The sequence below is a fragment of the Poecilia latipinna genome, unplaced genomic scaffold, assembly GCF_001443285.1.
Source record: "Poecilia latipinna isolate Pla-1442-1.1 unplaced genomic scaffold, P_latipinna-1.0 Scaffold271, whole genome shotgun sequence".
In the NCBI taxonomy this organism is placed as follows: Eukaryota; Metazoa; Chordata; class Actinopteri; order Cyprinodontiformes; family Poeciliidae; genus Poecilia; species Poecilia latipinna.
In genome coordinates this window covers 44885-58402 of record NW_015112887.1, presented here as the reverse complement: position 1 = coordinate 58402, position 13518 = coordinate 44885, and the positions used below count along the sequence as shown (strand labels likewise).

The 13518-nt window shown below is 39.1% G+C and overlaps 1 protein-coding gene across 8 annotated transcripts in view; it reads left to right on the top strand.

Annotated features, from left to right (window-relative positions):
* The window catches only part of LOC106948073 (serine/threonine-protein kinase WNK2), a 76129-nt gene that overhangs the window by 56797 nt on the left and 5814 nt on the right, over positions 1-13518 (top strand). For 5 of the 8 annotated variants that reach the window (XM_015033526.1, XM_015033527.1, XM_015033531.1 and 2 more), the window contains 14 exons: positions 455-611; positions 696-812; positions 1353-1523; positions 2153-2195; positions 2340-2438; positions 2833-3602; positions 4101-4155; positions 4238-4314; positions 4449-5101; positions 6540-6769; positions 6965-7189; positions 9363-9461; positions 11726-11770; positions 12228-12532. In XM_015033526.1, the coding sequence (XP_014889012.1) occupies positions 455-611; positions 696-812; positions 1353-1523; positions 2153-2195; positions 2340-2438; positions 2833-3602; positions 4101-4155; positions 4238-4314; positions 4449-5101; positions 6540-6769; positions 6965-7189; positions 9363-9461; positions 11726-11770; positions 12228-12532 (3046 nt within the window). The remainder of the gene's footprint in view (positions 1-454; positions 612-695; positions 813-1352; positions 1524-2152; positions 2196-2339; positions 2439-2832; positions 3603-4100; positions 4156-4237; positions 4315-4448; positions 5102-6539; positions 6770-6964; positions 7190-9362; positions 9462-11725; positions 11771-12227; positions 12533-13518) is intronic. The other 3 variants (XM_015033530.1, XM_015033528.1, XM_015033529.1) reach the window with 3 other exon arrangements.

Sequence of the window (13518 nt, the reverse complement as noted above, 5' to 3'; positions counted from 1 at the left end):
AAAATTTTTTAATTTTTTTTTTTTAAAAAAAAAAAAAAAAAAAAAAAAAAAAATTGAAAATCATTGAACAGTACTTTGTTATATCACTTAGTTCTAAAACAAATTCATCAACATTTCTGATTGTAACTTGACAAAGTTTTTGCTACATACTTATATATATATATATATATATATATATATATATATATATATATATATATATATCTTTTTTTTTTTTTTTTTTACATAGCTGACCTCATTTAACCTCACTCTGCCAGTGTCCCACATTCAAGCATTTCAGCCATGCTTGTGACATGTTTAGTCCTGCTTCGTCTTGTTCTTCTGTGTAGATTAAAATCTTGAAGACATGGCTCCAATGATAATTATGTTTCCTTTTTAGGTATTCAGAGAATTTTAACTCTAGAGAATTTTTGCAAATGTCCATATTTTTATTTATTTTTTTCCTCTTAATCAGCATCAACTCTGATGTGACATCGGGGAGAGAAATGAGCGATGGCAATGAAGGGACACATGGAGGCAAAGGTGAAGGAAAACAGCGCAGACACCGCAAGTCATCACGCACGCGTTCTCGACAGGAAAAGTGTGGCAAACCAAAGCTGAGCATGCTCAACGTGAGTGACCTAAATACTTTATAAAAGTGCAGACATCTTGTGGTTGTTTAAGAAGTTGAAATTATGTTTTGCCCCTTCTTGCAGGTGTGTAACACCGGAGATAAGATGGTAGAGTGCCAACTGGAAACTCACAATCACAAAATGGTAACATTCAAGTTTGACCTGGATGGAGATGCTCCAGAGGAGATTGCTACGTACATGGTACGTGAGCGGCAGAGTCTAGCCCCTTGAGTTGTTGCAAAGGTTTTTGAAGCATGCTTTGCCTTTGACTCCGTCGTCCTGGAAACTCCTAGCTGGTTTCAGCTGCAATGCAGCAAAAAACAAACAAACAAACAAACATATATTTGGGTGTCTCTTGCTTTTTCTCTCTTCTCCAAAGCTTTCCTTACACATTCATATTGGCCATATAAAGCAATAAGTGAAAATTTAATTAGATGAATAAATCAGTAATATGGTTATTTATTCCAAAAAAGATTGAAGACTCCTGAAAGCATAAATAAAAAGCCTTTTCAGCAATTCATTGGTACGTATCCAAACAGAAGTAAACATTTCATTTTGTGTAGTTATAACTTGTAGGGATTTATTTTACTTTGGCAGCACACAAAAAGAGCATTATTCCGGATGGTTTCTTTGCTGTTTTCTCTTTATTTATTTTTATAAACTGCATCAAAATCAAAACCACTCAGATTTTTTTTAGGTCACATCTGTCTAAGTTTTTTTTGTCTTATTCATTCTCTTGAGGTGGACAATGATTTCATTCTGCCCCTGGAAAAAGAGATGTTTATTGAACAACTGAAAGACATTGTAGATAAAGCCGAAGACATGCTGAGTGAGGACACAGAGGGTGAAAGGAACTCCGACCAGGGGTGTAACATCAGACAGAATGAAGGATGTTGTGCACTGGGAACAGAGGTGAGAAAGAAACTGTTGAGCCAGGGGAAATGATTACTGAATCATCTGGTTTTGGTTTTGGAAGGCTGCTCACTTACAAAGAAATGAGCATTCTGGTTTTTATAGTAGCAAAAATTACAAAAACAGGAAGACAAATCAATAAAATTGAGTTAAGAGACTGCGATTCCTGCGCATAATATGTCTCCGAATTTTATGAAGAACCGCTTGGTGACCAGTAAAACGAGAAGATCCATTTTATGTGGTTGGTCACCAGGAGAAACATATCGGGAGAAATTTTAGCACATTACTCTTTATATAAACTCCATAAATCTTCAAGGTTTCCAGCCTGACGCTCAACGCTTTGGCTCCCGCCACAGATTTCCATTAGGACTGAGGTCTTAGAATGATTTGCCCCCTTCGTGACCCTAATGTGATCCCTTTTTAACCATTCTTCTGCTGCCTTGTCATTAGGCCTTAACTTACGCTGCCCACAGAAGCCAGAAATACTAGTTGTTAAAATCCTGATCCAATTAAATGTATTCTTTGAGCTTATTGCTCTATTAAAATAAAAGTTTTACAGATGTCTTTTAAGCTGTTTTCCATCCAGTTACACTGTGTTCCCTCTCTCTCTTTTTTTTTTATCTGTAAAGGCTTCAGAACCCACCACTCCACAGCTGGTGTATCAACAAAATGGTAAGGCTTTTAACATGCAGCACACACACTTATACAGTTAAGAATTCAGTACTTGTATTGGTTTATAGATCAACCTGCATCTTAAATTTCTCACTGAGCATATTTTGGAGGATCTATGAGTTTTCCCATCTTTCCCTGTGACAGTCCTGCACACTGGAAAACGCTGGTTCATTATTTGCCCTGTGGATGAAACGCTCATGCAGGATAAAGACAACACACCAACACACAGCTTTACAGCACAGGGTATGTCCTGCATTTTTCTACTTTCACTCCTGTCTTCTGTGCAATTTACCTACATTAGCTTCTTACCTTTTTGCAGGATTAACTAAATATGTTGCACTTTTTTTTTTATTTTGCTCTTCTTGATTTAAAACACTGTGTATGCAGTTTTAGTGCGACTTTTTGTTACCCCCCTCTCCTCCATTGGGGTCAGTTACATAAGACTTGGTCTGCAGTGGTTCTAGCCAGAAACGAAGTGCAGGCTTTTATGCCGGCACACAGAGGCTGATGGAGGGGAATCGAGTGATGATGTAACACTTTGGCAGCTACAGCATATAGATCCTCTTCTTTGTAGCTTGGCTGTTAAGTTCACAATCTGCTCCCTTTCTGATGAACTCTACCCCTTTTCTTTCTCCAGAGTATGAAACGTCTGGCTCCCTGTCAGTCGAGTCCAGCAGCGCCGCTACTACTTTGACGACCCCGGTCACATCTTTACCTTCCCAAAGCCCCACCGCGTCCTCTGCCCCCACCTTGGTGCAACCTCCAGACCAAGTTATCGGAGAATCCGAGGTCCAGCAGACCCAGCCCAGTGTTTCCAAACGTACCGGCACAACTGGGAGCGTTAACCATGACGGCTCATTTCCTGTGGAGGAATCGTCTCTCTCTGCTGTGTCTATGGTAGCAGATATGCCATGTTGTGCTATTGTGCCGCCCGTCTCTGTGGATGCTAATGTCGCTGATAAAGAAGCGAGAGCCGCCGGTGTTCTGATCTCGTCGCTGAATAATCAAGCGAATCAGACGGCCAGCCCGACTGAAGAACAAGCTCCTCAGCTGGCCAGCCAGCAGCCCGTTGTCCTGCAGCAGCCTTACGCCACGCCCATCCAGCCTGGGACCGTGACCTCTCAGCCCCAAAGCCCTGCACATCAGAACCCGACTTCAAGTCAGCAGCAGTGTGGCGGGCAAGGTGAGTCGGACGGGGAGGGCCCTCCTAGGGGGGAGTTTGTTGATAGGACCATCAAGACTTTGGATGAGAAGCTCAGAAACCTGCTGTACCAGGAGCACCCCCCCTCACAGCCCTCCAGCTCGGCCTCTGAGCCTCAGTCCTCCAGCTCAGACAGACTGAGCTCCCCTCCGGTCTCAGATGGGCACAGCACAGAGGCCGTCACGAAGAAGAAGATGGAACCAATGGTAAAATACCTTACTCCTCTTTATGATTCACATAAATGTCAACATTCGGTGACGCACAATGTGATCTTGGAATACAATTTACATATAGGAAAACTGTATGCAGAAACAATTGTCCCTTTCACGCATAAATTATGATTACCTCGCTTTGGATTTTCACCAGTGTTTTTACTCAGAGTAGGGCTGCATGATATTAGAAAGTCATGCGATGGCGATGATATTGATAAATGTTGCGATGACGTAATCAGGTGCAATATATGCCTGTTTTCTTCTGTAAAAAGCTTAAAAGCCGTTTATTTTAATAAAAGGGAGCATAACAATATTTTTAGAGTCATAATACAATTTGAATGTTGTCCAATTATCAGCTTGTGACTCATTTAAGAAGCTACAGTGCCAAACCATTTCTCTCTGATCAAGTGTTTGTAATGTTTTAAATGTGCTGCTACTTGAATTAATTCAACCTCTCACACTCCCACAACTTTTTCTTTCCTTCTCGGTTAGCCGCAGATTCCTGAGCGGACAGATTGTGTGGGTGCGCCAAGCGACTCAGCAGCAGGTTGGTAGATTTGATTGTGTAATGTATCATCACATAATAGTTTGAATGATCTCTTATTTACTCCGAGTTATTCCTCCTTTAGCCGCCGGCCGAACAAAAGACACAAAAGCCGATGTGTCTGCGAGCTCCGGTTCATATAAATCCAAAAGTCGTTTTCAAGTAAGAATCTCCTAATTTAGATTGCAGAGCTATTCAATATGTGTCGCTGTTATGGCTTTCAGATAATATTACTTAATAGGGATACTAAACTTTGATTTTGTAACACTGACAACTTGGATTTCATGACCTTTTAGATCATCCCCACACCACCCGATGCCATTTGCTGTTCAGATAAAAGCAAAGCGAGCTGCAGCTCTGCAGCACCCTCCAGTGGTTCTGAAGGGTCTCGCAGCCAGACTCAGAGCACTGAAAGAAAAGAAAGCAGCTGTGAGGTGGCTTGCCGGACCTCTGCCACACCTGCTCCTGATAATGACGGCACAAGATCTTCCAAACCCCAAAGCGGGAGCCGCTACTCTGCCCCTCCTGAGTTCGCTCACACCACTCCCACCTCAAGTCCCGACGCCACCCCACGTCACATCCCACGAGCCCAAACTGTTGACATGCCATCCCATTGCCACGGTCGGTCCTCGTCTCAGCTTTACTCCGACTCAGCTGACGAAGACAGCAGCACCATGGCGGTTCCTCCAGCTCCGGCTGCTCCGTCAGCTCACAATCTGACTGAGCACAGCGGAAGCGACCTCGTCAAGAGGGCGGTCGCCTTCTTGCGGCGCTCCGGACGAAGCAAAAGTGAGCAGAGCTCTGAATCACCAAGCTGCCAGACTGTTGCAATAAATGGCCACACTCCTTCACCTTCTGTTGGACATTTCCCCCCCAACATCAGCAGTGACAATGACTCAGAGTTTGAGGATGCGGATATGAAGAAGGAGCTTCAGAAACTTAGAGAAAAGTAAAGCATCACACTCACCCACAGATAGACACCCCTTTTAATCTCCTTCACACTCTGAGTGTCTTTCTTCAGCTAAGAATTACATGTAAACAATTATATGTATTATCTCTAGCTGACCCACAATAAGTTTGCTTTCTCAAGAAAACAGACAGATTTTTTCTTTGTTTTTTTTTTTTTTACCATGATAAAACAAATCCTCTCCTGTTGGGGCTATCTGACATCAGGAGAGCCATGCCTGCTTGTAGAGATAACATCATAGCTGCATAGAACTGATTTAATCTGAAAATGATTGTAAGCAGATGGACTTCCTCAACTAAATCCAACCATACTCTTTAAATAACAATAATTGCTCTATGATTTAGTTTAATGTCTACTAGATTAAATGCAGAAAATTTGATTTTAGATGTTTATTTAGTTTAACAAACCATTTTAAAAGCTGATTATAGGTTTTCTTAAATTGAATTTGGTTTCTTCTATCCTGTGATAGAACTTGCATGAAAACACAAAATTTTCATGAAATAATTACAGTGGTTGTTTTTTTGTTTTTGTTTTTTTTTTAGGTTTTGGGAAGAGTAATAGTCAATTTTAAAAGGCTTGTAGAAAGTATTATTCCAGACAATAATTTTTTTGTGATCATTATTTACTTAGCAAGAGGAAGCATTATTTATTTTTCTGGCAGGCATATTTATATTTCAGTCCTGTACTTTTTAAAATATTTTTTTTGTAAAACTCAGGATGATTAATGTTGATTTGGACCATCTTAAAGAAAATGTACGTGGTAAAAGTGACATTGCAGCAGAAAATCCTTGTCCAGATCAGAAGTAATATATCTTTTTAATCTATTTACTGATCGTTCTAATAATTCTTTATATTTGGACAAATTAAGCCAATAATGACACCATAAAATTCAATAAGTTTCAATAACTTGCAGTTAGTAACCTGTTGTTGCTTTCACCTTCCAAATGCAAATATTCAGTGTTGTAACAAATAAAATAACCACTTTTATGCATCTACAACATGCACATTTCAATATTATTTGCAAGTAAATAATATTTACTCAGTGTTTGAGAAACTGACTTTTACAGCACTGTGTCATAGCATATTAATTCAAATTGTGTGGAAGGAAAATCTGATAGAAAAGGATGAGAAGCAGCAGAGATAGTCAAACCTTGAGAGGATTGTGAAACAAAGCCCATTTTAGCGTTTGGGGGAATTTCTTAAGGCTTGAATCGCGACTAGCTAAAGAGCTATCAGATAATTTAATGACATAAACTTTGTAAAGTGGTCTTATGTATTTATTCCCCAAGTTTTGTTTTTAGTGATCAAAATTATTAAAATAATTTTTTCAATAATGGTCAAATTTGTTGAAATGCATTACTTATATATATTTATTATTTTGGGAGCGTTTGTACCTTATTTCTTTGTGTTTTCACAATAGACACATGAAGGAGATCTCTGAGCTGCAGGCATTCCAGAGGAGTGAGATCGAACGTCTGTACAAAGACCTGGGAAAGTCCGTACCCCCCAAGGTTAGCCTGCTCCATGCTGTTCCTCCGACGGGTCGAAGGCGCAAAACCAGCAAACACAAACTGAAAGCTGGGAAACTGCTCAATCCGATGGTGCAACAACTCAGAAATAATCCCATCAGCACCAGTGTGGAGAGGAAAGGTGTGTGGGTAGAGATGTTAGGATGATAAACAGTTTGGATGTTTTTAGTCTAGTAGAACACGTTTTGTATTAAAAAAAAAAATAAAAAAATAACTGAAGTGGTTTTGATTTTATAAAGGGAAAATAGTAGGAGTGTGAAGCAGTGATTCAGTCTGACTCATCCGTTTTATTTTTTATTTCATTTTATTTTTCAAGGAGAAAGTGCTACCAGTTCATCCAGCTCTCCAGCTAAAAGTTCACTTTTGTCAGATGGCTCTGCCCACTCCAGCTGCAGCTCCTCCTCCAACAGCCAGCCCAGCAGAGTCCAGGAGCAGGTTCACACACAGCAACCCTGTTCTTTGAAAGGCTCTTTCTCCTCAGACAACATCTACGCTGGAAGACACGGGGATGGGATGGCCAACCAAGCTGGTCCTGGCCAAGGTACTCTTCATGATAGTCTTTGCTCAGGCAAACAAGAAAAGACGCGCAAATAAAACTAAAATCAACTAGAAATATAAACACCTCAAAATGTTTGTCAGATTGCCTTTAGACAAACTGAACAAAGAAATTACCACTGTAGGTGTAAATAATTCATTATGTCCTCCACAAATTTATAATAATTCAGTAAAAGAGAAAAAAGTGTGCTATGAAGCAATTACTCCTTATAGTGCTAGAAAAAGAGGCTTATAACCAACCAAACACATTGAACAAGGCAAAGTGTTAGTGTGGTACAGATTTTATTACACTTTAACTATGCAAGTCACATGTCACAGACATTAACAACATATTATCCAACATGTATTAACAGCATCAATGATTAATCCTTGAAGAAGCTCATCGGTGTAGGATGTTTTCAGATTACATGACTGTGGCAAAAAAATATGCCGGAGCCTTAACTGAAACCTTTATCTGCAACTATTCATCAGCCTATCCACATATTCTTGATCTAAGTTTAGCTCCTTCTTCTGCACATAACAGGTGACGATGGTTTGGTTTCCTCATGTGAGTTCAGGAGTTGTGTGCCGACAGTCACTCAGCTTCATCACCCACCTTCTAATTTGCCATTTCACAGTGAAACATACAACAGCAAATAGTTTCTGTTATTTGCTGTTTTGGAGAGCATTGGATGTTTTGTGTATTCTACCATGCTCACCGTCATTTCCTGTTGTTGTTGTAACGGACTAATGACCAATGAGAAATGGGTCTATAAATGCTCCACATAGTATTTCTTCTATCTTTTTAGTCAGTTAATTTAAGATCCCTGTCACATGAGTTAAATCTGCCTTTCAGTCTCCACAAACATTTAATTGTTGCTGGATTGTGACACTTTTTTTTAGCTTGATGACAGACATGACCCTGTTGCAATCCTAGAGTTTAGGTCATATAATTTCCCTGCTATCCTGCTATTTGCTGCTATCCTGACCACTTATTATCTCTTCTGCCAACTAAGATATCACATCTGGGACTGAATATTTCCAAAACATCTGCTAAACTCGTGTTTAGATTGGTTTCTTAGCATTATGACACCAGTTGGGTGAGGAGATTTTATGTACAGAGGAAAGTGTACAGCTAGGTGTGCCATTTTGCACAGTAATTTTAACTTACCAGAATGTTTTATGTATATACATTTGCGAGTGCAGTCAGAATGAATCATACTTGCAAAGTCCAACATTTCAGTCTTTTTCTTATCATCCTAACTTATCACATGTAGGTTCTGCATCCTGGCTTGATATATTAAAATTTGAAGCATGGTTTTACTCCTCCTTGTCTTCCTTTCCCTTCAGGGCAACAGATAAGCTGAAAATAATTCACATTTTTGTCAGATTTAAATCTGAAATAAAGAGAAACACAGAAGTGAGAATGCTAAATGCATTGTCACTAGATTATTTTCAGTCAACCAAGAAGTTTGTTTCTTATAGGAAATGAGACCAGCATCTCTCAAAGAAGATTTAAATTCAGATCAGCTGTGGTTCCAGAAGCTTTACACTAAATTACTTCAAGCTCTGCCAGTGTATTGTGGGCATGATGAGATTATCCTGATGAGAACTTCAACATGCTGATTGACTTTTTAAGATGTGTGGCTAATCACACATCTTCCTCTTAAACAGATTTGTCTGCGTTGGCAGAAGTGTTGGTTATATGTTTTCTAATGTTCTTGTTTAGAATTAAGTGATAGTAAAGTAGTATAAAACATTGGATGAACAATAACATTTTTTTTTCTTTCTTCCTCATATGTGACATGATGCACTTCTACGAAAAGATGTTTCACTTATTTGAACCCTTTTCTATGAAGGGACTAGAACACAGCCCCTTCCACTTAGTTATGACAACAATCAAACATCCAAATCGAATTTTACTTTAACAGTTTATCCATGCATCCATTTTTAAACTCAATATTATTAGTTATATTTGTTTAAACAAGTGGTTATTCTTTCTTTTCTATTGTCTTTGATTATTTGCATCTTTGAATGCTGTAGTTGGTTCCAGCAACCCACTCAGTGTCCTTTTCTGATGCTTTTCATGTGGGGGTTTCTCATACCAATCTTTGTTCACTTTTTCAAAGTGTTTCTCTTGTTTCTCCTCTTCTTCTTCCCTCCTTTATTCATCTTTACAGGCTGGACGGTTTACCACCAAACGTCAGAGAGAGTCACCTATAAATCTAGTAGCAAACCACGCACTAGATTCCTCAGTGGACCTGTGTCTCTGTCCATCTGTTTGTATTTGTTCTTTTCTATTCCCCTTTGCTCATTTTTTTCACACACTTCATTTAACTTGCTTTTATTGTCACTCCTCTTTTAAAGAAAATAAGTTCAGTAGTTATTTTTTTCCACCCTTCTTGCAGGCTTTCTCACCTGATGTGTGTCACTGTTTTCCTTTTTAATTTTATTCTCGCATATTTACACTCAGCCTCAAAACTTTTAAAGATTGTTCTGCGTCAACCACAGGATATCAGTGACGTGCATAGATTGTTTTAGTTTATCATTAAATTAGTTGAACCCAACAGTATATAAGGCGACAAAATGTTTGTGTTTCAGTTGCTGAGAGAAGGAAGTGATCCCTTTGTTTTTAGTTATTGCCTTTCTATTAGATCTTCTAATTTGGTTAGGTGGGGAAAAAAAGTATGTTATTTTTCATCAGTATTATATTGTCTACATTGGTGGTGTGATTGCATCCCAGCTTTTCCCGCTCACCTATGTGGATGCTACAGGAGTTGTTTTCATGGCAGCAACAGATATTTTTTTTGCCCAATTGGAGCTTCTGCAGAATAGCCTTAAAATGCTGCTTCAACCTGGTGTCAACTGATGCTGTAATTTTCTGACATTACAGCATAACTTCATTTGTTTCTCAGTGTATGATTCCTTGATAACTCTTGATAACTAGGTTTTTAGTAGAAGGCAGTTTAGTGACAAATAGGCTAAAGTTAATTCACCGTTTTGATAAGATTCATTGACAATTAGGCTAATTAGGCATTTTTATGTGGTCCCATTATTTTTTGCTTTAAAAAACATTGTGCTTTTCCTTGAACATTGTAAATTGTAGCCAGTGGTGTTTCTACAGCTGCAGCAGTAAATGCTGTTTAACTTTTACTGTGAATTAGGAGGTAATTAGCAAAAAATGTGCTTTTCATAGCTACAGATGTGGCTGAAAAAAAACGTGTGCAGACATACCAAGATTATAGTTCAGAACATGAGTTGGTTAAGTTTAAAATCTCCATTATCAGGACATCCATTGTGCCTTCAGCCCTGAAATGTGTTTTTAGTCTTTTGTCATAATATTAGACCTAATTTTACCACTAAGCTACTGTTTCTAAGCGCCAACATCTTTACAGCTTCCTTATTAGCTTTAAAGCTAATAACTTCAATATAATAAGTAATCTTATAGGTAAATGGTTGGGTTTGTTTTGGTGGTCTTACAGTCCTCCATAATTCAAACAACAGCAGCATTCATAATCATTATAACTTGGCTATGTTGCCTCCTTTTCTCCATACTGTTGCTTAATGCAGTGCTTCTGGCTTAGATCAAAACACCTCACAGACACTCTGGCTTGGGAACAGCTAATCCTGTCCAAACATGGGTTGTAGGTCAGACCTAATGCAAAATAGTGGGACTGTGTCTACAAGTATCCATGTGTGCAGAGAAATGACCCGTTTCTATACCCTCTTAATTTCTTCTGTATGTCCATCCACTGTTGATTTTGATTGTTTAACATCCCCTAAGTAAAGGCACCCCGGTGCATACAGTTCCCTAGAGTTGGCAGGGCCCTTTACTCTCTCTGTCCCTCATGTTTGGATGGAGAAGACGTGCATGGTGCAGGCGCCAGACAGGGCACTGACGGAGACATGCTTCGCCACATTAAGGGCTGTATCATTGATATTGTTGTTTTTTGTTTTGTTTTGTTTTGGGGGGTTTTGTCACTTCTTCCTGAGTTATTTGCATGTTTGTGCTGACGAGTTTCAAATATTAGCAATGTCCTCTGTTAGCTTGTGACGTTTTATTTAGGTTTCACATTTTGTTCTACAGGCGTTCTCACATGGGCAGTGATTCTTTTTTCTCCAGTAATCTTTCTTTTGGTAGTAAACAGTGTTTTCTCTCACCTTCTGCCTAGCAACCAATAAAATCGTTTGTATATACACATTTTCATCTAGTTTATATGAGCAAATAAACAGTTTATCATTTCATTCTGAAACTTAAATGCCTTCGTCCTGACTAGAAGCACTGGTAGTCTTAACTTTTGCCAGTTAGGTGTAGCAGTAGACAGTTTTGTTTTGTTTTTTTCCCCAAATGATCAAGTTGGGACAAGTTGGTTCTGTCTTCCAGTTTTACCCCCAGATTTATTTTAAATCCCCTTTTCCTCCTTTTCTCTCCCTAATTGTTTTAATAGCCGATTGTGCTTTTGAAGCAGCTTGTCCAAATCCTTGTGGCGTTCAGTGTCTTGGCCTAACTGTTTCTGTCTTGTGCTGTTTTACCTTTTTATAGGGTCCACTCTGAAACGACTATGTCTAGGCAAAGAGCGCAGTAGTAGTAACTATCTTATTTACTTCCTTTCTCTGTATTTCTTATTGTCCCCACAAACTTAGTCCTTATATTGTTTATGTACACGTTTTTGTCCTTGTTATTGTTTTGGATCTTGGAAATGTTGTACTGTGTATTTAAGACATGGACATTCTGACTACATATTGTTTAACTGACTTTTCTTTTGCATGACAATATCCATTGATTGCGTTTTCCTGTCACTGCTTGCATATCAAACATTTCATTTTTATGTTGTTATTTGGTTGCCAGGTAGGCAAATTAAATGTCTATGGCGCTATATGCATTTAGCCTGCCTGGCCTCACCAAACACTGTCTTAGCTGATTGTGACACAAGTTCCTTTTAATGCAGCTGCTTTTAAATTTTGCCATGCCGCAGCCAACCGATTTACCTGTCACTTTTAATGTTTTCTGTGTGGAAAGATTAAAGAGTTTTGTCTCTTTTCAGGGTCCCCTCTCAACACCACCACCACGACACAGATCACCTCGAGTCAAATGCAACCTTCGGTCACCACGGCGGCACAGTCGACCTCTCCTCAGCCGTTCACGAGGTTCGCTCAGGTCCAGACCAACAACAGCAACAACAAGAGAGGCACTTTTACCGAGGACCTTCATAAACTGGTGGATGACTGGACGAAGGAGACTCTAGCGGCAGCCAATCAGCCACGAACCTCCCTAAACAGGACGAGACGGCAGCCCCGCCAGCAGGCCACAGAGTGCAGACCTACACAGAGGGGTGCAGTTGCATGTGAGGTATTTGGGTTTGAGATGTGGAAGAAGTGGTGAGGGGAGTTTTTGCGGCTCTTATACACCAAACCAGACAATTCAGGCTTTCAGAAAAGCTTGTAGAGTCTGAATGTCCGCTTCCTTTCATGCACCAGTTAGAAATTTGAGACAATTTTCAGATCTCTAGTGTACAAAACCTTGACCTAGGAGCTATAATTAATAAGACTTGGAATGGTTTTTCTTACCCATTACGAAACATTTTTTCTTAAGCATTATTAAATATTATGTTAGGAAAAGACACAACTTAACTTGTTGGGTGTAAAAGTGGAGCCTTTGCTTCCTCTGACTTTTTTGTTTAACACCGATACTGAAAATGGGCAACTTTGAGTCGTCTTCCTTCAGTAAGCACATCTACATCAAAGACCGTTTCCAGAGTGACCTGTTGGGGATTGACTCTGGTGAATTCGCAAATTTAAAAAGATGAGATTTTTGAGTTACCACGAGGCCGGTCACACAGATTAAAGTGAAAATTGGCCAGTGCTAAACACTATCTGATTTCCCAGAGCAACTCTAGTATATTGGAAGATTTTGTAAGTTAACCCCAATTATTTCAATAGTTTCCATCCACATTTAACCTGCTGGAGTTGTAAGCAAGATAAGTTTAAATGAGTTGCTCTATGATGCTGACAATAAACTTAAATGTGCTTATATTGGCATTTTTAAATGCATCACGCATGGAAATGGGTATTACATTAGCTGCTAAAATCTGAATTAAAACAACCATTTTTCTTTTTTTTTTCTTTTTTTGTTTTTACTTATTCCCTAAAAGCTCCAAGTTCACTTCTTTTCTGCAAAGTTGATTTTTCGCACAGGTCTAGATTTTGCATATTGATTAGCAACCAGTATGTTATTCTTTCTGGTGTCTTTAAGTGGTATTTCCCCCCCCCCCCCCCAACAAAATATTTTTTAAAAAAACAAAAAAAAGGATTTTTTTTTTTTTAGGTTTTTGTTTT